This window comes from Protopterus annectens, chromosome 6.part0 (assembly GCF_019279795.1).
Source record: "Protopterus annectens isolate FY-2018-M chromosome 6.part0, PAN1.0, whole genome shotgun sequence".
Lineage (NCBI taxonomy): Eukaryota > Metazoa > Chordata > Ceratodontiformes > Protopteridae > Protopterus > Protopterus annectens.
The window spans coordinates 1,109,351,844-1,109,364,592 of record NC_056737.1 but is presented as its reverse complement, the minus strand read 5'-3'; the positions used below and the strand labels follow the sequence as shown (position 1 = coordinate 1,109,364,592).

Here is a 12,749-nt window from a genome sequence, read left to right as displayed (position 1 = left end):
TGTTGTATACGGGGGAGGAACAGTTTACCAAATATTAATAAGATTATACTTTTTATAATTTAATTTAAGCCTGTAATTAGGACACCAAGTATTTACAAGAGTAAGTTATTTTTGCCGGGTTTGGGTGTCAGAGAGTGACTTAGCAATGACTCCCACTTTACAGCCATCTGCATACTTGGTTAGCCAGAGGTCTTGGTTTGGGATCTGGAGGTCAGAAACATAAATGCCAAACAAAAAGGGTTCCAACATGGAACGCTGTGAAACACCAATGATTTGCCTTCATACTCTTTGATGAGACACCGGATATCACACCGTATGGGTTTCGTCTTTTAGCCAATTTGCTATCTATCTTACAATATAAAAATCTATTTGTAATATACTGAGCTTACTACCTATGCTGGCATCAGGTGTCAAAGGCCTTGGACAGGTTGAAGTATGCCATGGCTAGTGTCAACATATTGCGTTACTCTTTCAAATATGTTAACCAGATTAAATAGATAGGATTCAACCACTGACAAAGCCAAACCTCCAATTAATTTCTGCTAGGTTCTATACATTTATGTAAGTAAGCAAAAAAAGTTGTTGTGTAGCTCCCTTCTACAACAATGTCTGGGATTACGTTGCAATAAGTGAATCTTGAAACTTCAGCATGGAATTTGCAGAGATCTGTACTTCTGACATCCTTGAATTCTAATCAGGTTAGTTACAATTTGCCTCATGGCTTTGCATATGAGAATCATCAGGCTGATGGGCCTGTAATTCAAGGGGTCATGGGGGCACTTTTGTGAAGTAACATCACCACTGCTGTGCACCAAACATCAGGGTTGAAGCTAGTGGCTAAACTCTGGTTAAATAGCTTGAGTGATACTGTTTATTAAACAGATGGGTATATTAGCAGGCCTCATGAAGGAAGTATTTTTAGTCTTTGGGTGTACATTTAGTACATCATCTTTGGTGATAATGGGTGGTTTGAGGCTTCAGGGATAAGTGGGCTTTCAACAGTTGCTTATGAGATGAAGTCCAAACTGAATCTACTAGCAAATATATTGTCAATGTCTAGCATGTCAGTGTAAGAGATGCCATCTTAACTAAGTTCTGAGCGGTGCTGGGTGTTACATCTTAGTTTCCTAACACAAATAAAGAAAGGTTTATATTTGTCCTTATCATCCGATACCAACCTAAGTTTATAGGCTGCCTTAGTAGTTCTAAAATGTTTTTAGGTTTTTCTTCAATTTTTAATGTTATCATTGATATGAGGGTCCTTAGATTTGCTATGTACTAAGTTTTTATTTTCATTTATTGTAGAGTTTATTTATGTTGCTGAACACCATGGCTGTTTGTTTTTAAACATCCCTTTATATTTATTTCTGGTAGGCACTGTCAATTCTTTACATTCACCTAAGTGAGCAAAGAATGCTCTTGTGAAGCTTCCTTCTAAGGCAATGTCTTGAGTTATGCTGGAATAAGTGAATCTTGAAGCTTCACCATAGTATTTGAAGAGATTTACACTTTTGACATCCTTGAATTCTGAGATATTTCTTCTTTAGATTTAGAGGTTCTAATGGTGAAGGTCACTAGTTTATGATCCAGCTTAACAGGGGAAGGAGATATTAGAGTAGTAAGCACATAAGATATATTCATAAGGTTAAGAATATCATGTCCTGTTGTGGGTTTGTTAACAATCTTTTCCAGGGAGCTTCTGTTTATGACATCTAAGAACTTTTGAGTGAATCCTACATTTGAGGTGTAGGTGTTCCAGTTTATTGATGGGTAGTTAAAGTTCTCCTATGGGAACAAACAGCATTACTGCTGACTTCTTGGGGTTCACTAATAGTTTTTTTTCCCTACAAATATGGCTGTTTGAAGTTACGTTGTACAGCTTTTCTTTCTTTTTCAGTCATACATCTAGCAGATTTATTAGTATGTTTTGACATACAGAATTAGTTCTAGCACTGAGAGGTCTGTTGTGATGTCATTAATAAATACAGAAAACAGCTGACACCCTGATACTGAGTCCTGAGGTACTCTACAAACAGTGGTTCCTATTTTAGACAAAGTAGAGGGCAGACTGACTTGGAATGTGCAATTCTCTAGGTAATACTTAATCCTGGTAACAGTATTAGGCTCAAAGTTGAATTTGAATGCCTTGACAAGAGGATATGGTTGAGTGTTATAAATGCTGTGGTCAGTCATGCCTATGTATGCATCCACTTTATGAAGTCTATTGTTTAGGTTGCTATAAATTCTCTCTGTGCTGGTCATTACATTCATTTTTCAAATATTTGTGTTATGGGGAAAATGTTAGCAGTAGATTGAAAGTGCTGTGGAGGCAAGGGTTTAGAATTTGAGGCAGAAGAATAATAACTGCATATTGGAACGGCTTGGCAACTATACCTGATGGTAAAAATAACTTACAAATGTTAGTTAACGGTCTGTCAATATACTTTTCTGCCATTATGAGGAAAGAGGGATGAAGTTTACACTTGCTTCTGATTTTTTTAAATACCTTTATTAAAAATATCACTTAAAATATAGGCACACATGGATTAATAGAAATAAATTACCAATTTTAATGTTTTTTCCATTAAGCACATTATTTATTATGTTTTCTTTCTTTATAACAACTGTCCTTCACTTCAACATTACATAAGTCACTCACTTCCCACCTTCCCTTAAATCTCACTCTTCCCCCTCCTCCTGAACACTATTCTTCATGTATTGTTCCCACAAATTCTATTTATTTCTATGTAATTTGTTTCTTTACTTTTCTAAAGCTCCTTCTTCCAGTTCTTTTAGCACTTACAATATTCAATACTTCAAATGCAGTTGGTTTAGATTTTGATTTCCAGTTTCTAGTAATTGCTTTTTTTTTGGCAGCCAATATAATTAAAATTAATAAAGCCTTATTATATCCAGGTAATTCAGATCCTGTGACTCAACTCAAAAAATAATTTCCTTAGTTACAGCCATTTGCGTCTCCAATAATTCTGATAGTGTAAGTACACTGTAGGCATTTTTTTTTAAATCTGCCAACTCATTACACTCCCCAAAACCATTTGCCCAGTTACCTCTTTCTTACCCATCACAGCTCCAACATTTGCTGTCTGACTGAGGAAAAATTATTTGAAGTCTGCTTGGGTTATAAAAATACTTAAGCAAACACTTCAAAGTAAAATTCCTAAACCTGCTAGATTTTTTGCATACTTGGGAGCCATACATATGTCTTTCTGTTGTTCCTTGTAAATTGCTTTTCCAGTCTCTGTTCCCAATCATTTCTACCTTCCTCTGATTGATTTGTTGTAGATATATAGGTTCATAGATTAGTACTAGGCTAACTGCCCTTGTGAGCCATTTTAAGCCTAGGTAATTATCCCTTGTGAGACTCATACCTTGCACCTTGTGTTTGTAAGGCAAACACCTTAACCATTAGGCCACCCTCCCAACCCCATGCAATATTTTATATACCCTACCAATTATGCTTTTTCTAACAGCAGCTTATGTCCTAGATTCCACTAAAAACTCTTCCAGAGCTGGTCTTTCACTTAGGACTCCCCTATCCTTTTCTCTTTGCCGATACTCTGATATCAATCCCTGATAGGGCAGGCAGTCTCTAACCTGCAGTCCATGCTTCTTCTTGGCTTCATCCCACTCTCAGTCTCTAACCTGCAGTCCAAGCTTCTTCTTGGCTTCATCCCACTCTTTTACCTTCACTTCTCTAGTTATTTGCCCTAAAACCTTGGTTCTTTTGCCATTTTTCCAGTAAATTCCAGCCCCTTTTGCCTATTTCTGTACTCTTATTGCAGTCACCCCAATGGAAAAATGTCCTTTCTCCATGCAACTTTATGAATATAAACAGAAGTTATGTTCTTACCATAACATTCCATCTGTGTTGTCGATCTTCATTCATTCTTGACTGATGGGTTTGGTTCTCACCTCTCAGAAATTACTTGGTCATAATACATAGCTCATGCCAGCCAAAAACTCTCGAGCTAAGGCTCTACCTAGAATGCTTTTCTCCCATTACCTCAGATCGAGTTTGCTTAGTAGTTAAGAAAATACAGAAGCCCTGTCTAAGGTACAACCCTGAAACATCCCAGGACTAGGTCCAAACCTCCAGGAGTCTTTTGGAGGGGGTAGCAGGGTGGGATGTCAAGAATGAATGAAGATCGACAACACAGATGGAACATTATGGTAAGAACATAACTTCTTTATCTGATGTTGTCAATCTTTATTCATTCTTGACTGATGGGACAGAGTCCCTAGCTACTTTAGATCTTGGCTGGCCCTAAGGAAGGATATTCCTGAGCACCATAGAATAGAAGGATGCTCTTCCCATGAAGACCATATCTAATATGTAATGAGTGATAAAGGTATGCAAAGCAGCCCATATTGCAGCTGCACATATGTCTTCCACAGAAGCCCTGGCATGGAAGACTGCTGAAGTGGAAACAGATCTAGTAGAATGAACTCTAACTGTAGATGACAGCTTGAGGTTATTTTGGTTATAAATAAAGGTAATGTAGTCTCTCAGCCATTTTGACAATATGACCTTTGATACAGGTTTCCCTAATCTGGGTCCTGAAAAACATAGAAATAGTTAGTCTGACTTTCTAGAAGATTTTGTTCTGTCCAAGTAAAAATGTAATTGTCTGTGGACATCCAACAAATGTAAACAGTACTCTCGTTTGTTTGTAAAATTTGGGAAAAAGACTGGTAAGTCTATGGACTGGCTAATATTAGACTCTGATACCTCTTTGGAAGGAAGGTGGTATTAGGTCTGAGTGATACTCTTTGTTTGTGAAAAATTATGTAGGGATGAGTCACACACAAAGCCTGTAACTCTGAAATTCTCAGACGTGATAGCTACTAGGAAGAGGGTCTTCCAAGATAAAAACATGAGGTCATAAGTAGCTGCTGGCTCAAAGGGCAGTTGAACTAGACATTGTAAGACTAAGGTCAAATCCCATGGTGCTACAGGGTCTTTGAAAGGGGGTTTTAAATGCAGACCGCATTTAAGAAAGATTTTGCATAGACGATGAGACATCAAGGAATGGTCATCAAACCTGTTATGAAAATTTGAAATGGTAGCCAAATGAATCTTAATTGTAGATGTACAGGCTCCCATTTTAAATAAGGTAGATAACTATTCCAGGACCTTATCAACTGATGCTGAGAAAGGGTCTGTGCTGTTTGAACACTCCCAAATTGAAAAGCTTTTCTGTTTACTTAGATAAAGCTTCCTGGTGGATGGTTTATGGGAAGCCAGAAGTATCTTTTGCACTGGAAAAGACAAGTTATTCCACCTGGCAATTACTGGAATTGGAGAAACCATGCCATCAGCTTGAGATTTTGAAGACTGGGATGTACCAGGCCATGAGGGTGAGACAGTAGGTCCGGAGCCGGGTCCAGAGTCTACAGGCGGTGAACCAGATGAGGCCAAAGAAAGGGGTACCAGACTTGATGGGGCCAGTAAGATGCAATAAGAATCATGTTGCTTCACAAATGTTGGGCTTTCCTCAGAAACTGGGGGACCAGTGGAATTGGGGGAAAGGCATATAGGAGTCCCAGGGGCCAATCGAGAAGAAGTGCATTTCTCAGGGACTCCCTGCGAGGGGGGATTAGGGCAAAGTAGATGCTGAATTTGTGGTTTATGGGAGAGGTGAAAGGGTTGCTGCAAGGCTGACCCCATGGATGGAAGATCTTTGTTGCTATGTTGGGATTGAGAGACTACTCATGAGGCAGGAGGATACATCTGCTAGTTTGTCCACAATCACATTGGAGTTCCCCGGGATATGTGTTGCTATCAGAAAGCGGTTGAAAGCGATTAACCATTGCCAAATTCTTTGAGCTTCCCAACAAAGAGGGTAGGATCTGGTCTCCCCCTGTTTGTTGATATACTAGACTATGGGCATGTTGTCTGACTGGATTGCAGTTGTCCCCGAAGTAAGGACAGCTTAGAATGCTTGCAATGCTAAAAACACTGATTTCAATTCTAGGACGTTGATGTGCAAATTGGCCTCTTGTGGGGATCAAGTGCCTTGAACAGTCTTTCCCAGATAATACCCCCCCCTCCACCCTATCTGGGAACCATCCATGGTCATTATGGCCTTGGGCTATGAGGGGGAAAGGGATGACCCCAGGGATTCTCTTCTGGCTTTATACACCAAAATAAATTCTTTTTGTAGTGATTTGTTACCAAGACTGGATGGGACATGGGATGTGTTAGAAGAGACCACTGTGATGACAAGAGCCATTAAAGCAGCCTTATGTGATACCTTGCTAGGGAAACTAACGTTATCATTGCTGCCATGATTCCCAGACCTTGTAGTATCAATTGAGCAGGGACTTTGCTTTGGGAAATGATTACTTGAACTTGCGATCTTAGCTTCAACAACATGTGGGGAGGAAGAGAGGCTACACAGGATACCATATTTAATCTTGCTCCGATGAACTCGAGATCCTGTGTGGGAATCAGTTGTGACTTTTCTTTGTGGACTGAAATGCCTAGTGTTTTGGCAAGATGAAGAACAAAGTCTATAGCATGGGGTGGTGAGGCGCCAGTTATCTAGATATGGATACACCCAGAATCCTTGTAGTCCCAATTGAGCTGGTATGACTGCCATAAATTTGGTGAACACCTTGGGGCTGTGGTGAGACCAAAGGGCAGCACCCAGAATTGGTAATGACTGGCTTCTAGCCAGAAGTGGAAATATCATCTGGAGCGCTTGTCCATCTTTATGTAGTAATACGCATCCTGAAGATGTATAGAGCACATCCAATTATCCTTCTCTAGAAAAGGAAGGACAGACTGAACTGTGACCATCCAGAATTCTGTCTGCTGTACAAATTTGTTTACTAGGCTGAGATCCAGGATTGGTCTCCAGCCCCAGTCTTTTTTGGCACTAAAAAGAATCTTGAGTAGAATCTGGATCCTGTTTGGTCTGGTGGGACTACTTGGATACCTCTTTTTTGAAACAGCTTTTGAATCTCTACTGCTGCTGGATCCCTTTGATTGGGTGGAAAATTGGGGATTCACTTTTGGGATTTTGGCAAAAGATTGAAGGGAATGTGGTAATCTCTGATAATTATTTTCTGCCCTCACATATCTGATGTTATTGTGAGCCAGGCTGAATGGTGCAGAGAAAATCTTTCCCCAACTGTCTCCAGAGATAAGCAATCAGGCCTCCGCTCAGGAGCACTGATAGGGTTGTTTGGAAAAGGAATCTCTGAAGCCCTGGTAGCATAGACCCCCTCTGCCATGGGAGTTGGGCATCTTCCAGAAAACTCCCCTCCTCTTCCCTGGGAGGGGGGAAACTCACTATGTGTGTCCTGAAAAAGCCCTTGGGTCTTCTTGAACCACATTTTCTCACTTCTCTGATTCCTGGAGTACGGTCATTGTAGACTGGAATAACAAATGCCCGCAGCAGAAAGGGTCTTTCCATCTTTCTCACACCTATCTAGTGTGTCTATAACTTTTAGGCCAAACAAGGAAGAACCATCAACAGGAACGCTGATAAAGGAAGACTTAAAGTGTTCTGCAAAATCACACAAGCGCATCCAGGCATGACTCCTAATGGCAAAGCCTGTACCCACTGCTCTAGGCATCCCTTCAGCTGTATGAGCAATAATCTGCATGGACGAATTTGAAATCAACTCCCTGGTGGCAAGGTAAGAGGCAACATTATCTCAAACCTCGTCAGACACTGCTCCTGCAAGGGTATCTAAAAGCTCAGTTATCAGTTCCCTTTCCAGTCGAGTAAAATGTGCCAAGAAGTTCAAGGGCCAAATAGTGAAGGTTGTTGAAGCAAAGACCCGCTTCCAAAATCTGTCCATTGTCCAAGACTCTCATTTAGGAGGATGGACAGTTCTTTTTTGGTGGCCATCACTACCACCATGACATCTACTGCTAGACCCTTAGACCAATGGGGCTGATCTTCTGAGGCTGAAAGACCCTTATCTGATTTCTGGAAATAGGATCTATGGAGTCAGGAGCCTTCCATACTCGCTGATCAACTTAACTAGGTTGTCAGCGGGAGGGGTCACCCAAGAAGTAGAAGGGTGGGCAGGAAAAGCTGGCAAGAACACAGATTCCTTGGAGAATGGGCTGGAGGACTTCCAATCACTCCTCTGTTTTAATATTTCCAGGATGTCTTCAAAGGAGACATCTTCCAGGGTGACCATGCGGACGCTTCCCCTTTATCATAATCTGTGGCTTCTGTGACTGATTTTTCTGAAGAATCTAGGTACTTCCTCTTGTATGTCTTCTTATGGGGTGGCTCCTCAGGGGGAGGTTCTGAGGAGGACTCTGAAGAGGGGGTACCCTGAACAAGGGTGTCTTGCAGCTCTTGTGCCTGTCCAAATGTAGCAAATTGTCACATCTTGAACCAGAGGAAACAAAAATATGGCACTCCGACGAGGATGGAGCCCGCTGGGAGCCTGCTGAGGCTAAAGTTCTCTCCATAATCTGGAATGCAGGCCACCCAAAGAGGGATGGGAGCCCAGAACTGAGAAATAAAACCTCTGAACTGGGGTCACACCCCATTCCAATGAGCTGCCACCCAGAGTAGGAGCCAAGAGAGGACTCGAAACTGCCATAGCTCTGACACCCACAGAATGGTCCCAGAACTGACAGCCAAACCACGGTCCTGGATGTGCGACAGATCTGAAGGGGCCGAAGACCACAGAGTCAGCTCTGGTATCAAGGTGAGATCCACCACTGGCACCAAGGTGGCTGGCACTGTTGAAGTGGGGGGGTCCAAGTCCTCAAAGGAGGTTGAAGGATGAAAAACTGGTGGAGTCCTTGGAGAATAAGCCTTGGCTCTGGGTGGGAGAGAGGTTTGTGATGGTGCAAGGAGGCCTCTGGCTGCCAAAAGCTGATCCATTAATCTGACTACATCCAATTCTGAGAAACTCCTGGAGGAATGGACTGACATTCCCAAAGGGGGCTCAGACCTATCCACAAATGGGCTTGGTTGTTGACCCAAAAAAGGGTATATTGAAGGGGAATATCTAGTCCTGGAAATAACTGGCAGGTTGACTTTCGGCACCAAGGGCTGGTGATTGGAAGGGGACTGTGGAACCAAATGAGAGGATAGTGGTGGTTGAACAGAAACTATTGTTGGTACCAAAGAGGTCACCAGCGCCGAAGTAATGTTCGGTGCCGAAGTGGTTTGAGTCTTAGTGGGTTCAATGACTGATGCCATAAAGTGGGTTTAGTTGTTTTTGGTGCCGAATGTGATGATATTGCCATTTTCGGTACTTTGGCTTTCAGTTCCGAAATAACCGTTGGAACCTGCGATTTTTGATTCTTTGCTTCATGTGCCAAAGGGGCAGGTAGCACAGAGTGGCTTCTTTTCCTCAATTCTGGTATAGGAGATTTTGAAGTCTCTGCCTTAGATAGGGCTTCTTTAAAAGGATATTTAAATAAGCCTTTTACAATAAGCTTATTGCACCTTTCTGCTAAAGTACGGGTGCTAAAGCCCTGACAAATCGTACAAATTATGTCCAAGTGAGGGGCATTGAAACAGTACATCCAAGAAAGATGCCCATCAGAATTGGGCATCTTCCTGCCACAGTCTTGACACTGCTTGAATCCGGATGTCCCCTTTTGTTTTTCTGCCATATCCAAAAGTATATCTGTGTCACAGATACACTCTGACATACACTCACAAAAAGTAAAAATGAAGGAAAGGAGAAAGAATTGTGTTTTTTGTTGTTATTAGATATACCAACAATGGTATAAGGAGAAATACCCAAAAAGGGGTAAGGGAAGAAAGGGAAAAGAGAATATCAACAACGGTATATGAGACTACCAATGGTCATAAATAGAGGGAGGAGGTCTGTTACCAACGATGGTAAAGAGGGGTACCATAAGGTAAAAAGGAGGGGTAGAAATAGTCAGAAATACAGTCACTCACTCACTAGTAAGGGTTTTTAGAAACGACAATGTATATAGAAATATTAAAATACTTAGCGGAGAGCATCGGCTGATGCGTCCAATTTTCTATATGGCAAATGAGATCTAAGATAATGGGAGAGAGGCATTCTGGGTAGAGCCTTAGCTTGAGAGGTTTTGGCTGGCGCGAGCTATATATTATGGCCGAGTCGGAACCAAACCCATCAGTCAAGAATGAATGAAGATTGACAACATCAGATTGATGGTTGTTATTCTCCTTAAGGATGTACAGTGAATATAAAAAGTTTGCACACCCCTGTTAAAATGCCAGGTTTTTGTGATATAAAAAATGAGACCACAATAAATCATTTCAAAACTTTTCCCACCTTTAATGTGACGTATAACCTATACAATTCAATTGAAAAACAAACAAATCTGTATCCACTGTACATCCAAAATCCCACTCATTCCTTATTTCTTGAACTCCCACCACCTCATCATCATCCCCCTTTCCACTTTGAATTCTAACCTTCTGCTTATAACATGTATTTAAGCCTTAACTGTTTAGCTCTAAAGTATTCCTTCAAATCAAGTAATCCTAAACGACATTGTTCTTTTGGGAATATCAGCTTATCCCACTTAACTCTTACACCCTTTCCATCCCAGATACATTCCTTCAACTCTTGAATAATTACTGTCCACAAGTTTCCTCTGGTTGATAAAAATATGTCTGACCTGTACATTAAACTAAAGGGGCTAAAAACATTTTCATTACTTATACCTTACTATCCATATCCATAAACAGGAGCTTTTCAGTTTCTCATGTTTTTGAATTATCTTTAGTTTAGTCTCTCCCCACATATCTTTAGCTACCATAATAGAACCCTTTTTAATCCATACTCTTAAATACTTCATCTTGTCATGTCCCCATAAATATGGGTATTGTTGAATTAAATAATGAGTGGATGCATAAGTTAGGGCTATAGTCCTTGTTTTATCTTCATTAATTTTATTAATTTTATATCCTAAAAAGACTTGAAACTGTCAAAAATGTTACGGAATAGCGAGATGCTCTTGAATTTTATTTTTGCCCATTTTAAAAAACAAAACTGAACTTCTTTAGGATTAATTTCCTTGAAGTAGAATGTGAGTCTTATTTCTGCTGAGGGGTATTTTTGTTATATAAAGTAGGCATTGCTTTGAAGGACTATAGTAAATGTAGCAGATATCTGATTTGGGGTTGTACCTAACAACATTAGCAAACATGTCTGAGTTCATCTGGTATGTGTTGCTGTGAAAAGGGGCAACTCTGACAGGGGTGGTCTGTGATGTGGTGGGTTAACTGCTTCATGGTTTTCCAGAACAGTTCAAGTAATGAACTGTGGGCTGATTACTTATTTCAAAGATACAGTAGCTTGGCTGCACTGGTTGTTATTCTTGACGTCTCTTATTTTAAGGTATCTGTGCTATAGGCTAGTGCTTGTTATTTTTCCAGGTTACCCAGGCCACGTCTCTTTGTCTTATTAGCCTTTTCACCTCTATGGCACATTTGTCTCCTAAGCTGTAAGGACTTCCCACATATTTTCTCTTTGCACTTCTTCAGCCTGTAATCTGGGCCATATGTCATAGATGTGCCGTCACCTCATCGCACTGCAATCATACCCACCACAGTGTGTCGTGCATGATAACAAGTATGGTGATTCCTTGCCTTAATCACATCCCTGCCATTCTGCAGACCAAATAAACTCACTGCTCCAATGCTGTCAAGCACAGCATACTTTTCGTATCTCACCCTGAGTTTCTGATGAACAGAATGAACAGCTTATATAAGATGCAAAGATATGGGCAGACTGGTAGCCTGATGGCCTTGGCATGTACTACTGGCAAAGAGAGACAGTTTCTGATGATGGAGAAGGAAAAGAGGTGTATAGTATCACTATATATATCAGCCTATTGATGATGCTAAATAGTACTTTAAACACACATACTAACCAGACTGAATAAAACAAGTATTTACTCAGTGATTAGGAACCAATTCACTGAATGTTCTTAATGAACCTGTTTCAGATATCTATATGTTGCTTTGTCCTCCAGGATGTTGGTCCAAAAATCCTATCTGGGATAAAGGTTTAAGTGTTTTCTAATTACTTTTCTGTGTTTATATGTAATAAAGAACTCTCTCCGCAGGGGATACTCATAACTCTTCACTACAAAAACAAAAATGTGCTTCCATCTAGGATGCGTTAATAAACAGATCAATAAGTAAGATGACTCACTTCAGAAAGAAAGAGGGTAAGTTTCAACTGTAGAAAAAATATAAGCTGTGCATTTTTCAAAGATAACTTACATCATCCAGTTCTTTTAATAGCTGGGCTCTCTTTCTTCGAAAGTCTTTCAACATCTTTAGTTCTCCTTGAATTATTTGGATTTCATTTGCTTTCTTATTCAGTTTTTCATCCATTTCACTCAGTTGCCTGGTATAGTCTTGTATCTATATAAAGCAAACATCATGCAAAAAATAGTAGGTTATACCACTAAGATACTGAGGCAACACCAGTGAATAAGGACAGGATGGTTAGTTGTGCACAGATATCTAGATCCATCTAGATCTGGGTCTACCTGAGAAAAATCAATTTATCAAAATGTCAACATTCACATAATCAAAACTAGAGCAACAAAGCACCACTATCTTAAAAAGCCAAAGAATCACCTAGTCACAACATCAAACAGCAGCATTAGATGTTTGTGCAAGATCACAGTATGGTTGGGACTGGAGTTTTGCCCTTTCTCAGCTGTAGTGCAAACACAGAGTTTGCATATATAATATTACGGGAGTGTAGGAAGCACAGCATGC

The 12,749-nt window shown here is 40.4% G+C and overlaps 1 protein-coding gene across 1 annotated transcript in view; it reads right to left on the bottom strand.

Moving 5' to 3' along the window:
* The window catches only part of BBOF1 (basal body orientation factor 1), an 872,624-nt gene that overhangs the window by 628,873 nt on the left and 231,002 nt on the right, over window positions 1-12,749 (bottom strand). The window contains exon 4 of the mRNA XM_044073629.1: window positions 12,243-12,386. Coding sequence (XP_043929564.1) covers window positions 12,243-12,386 — 144 coding nt within the window. The remainder of the gene's footprint in view (window positions 1-12,242; window positions 12,387-12,749) is intronic.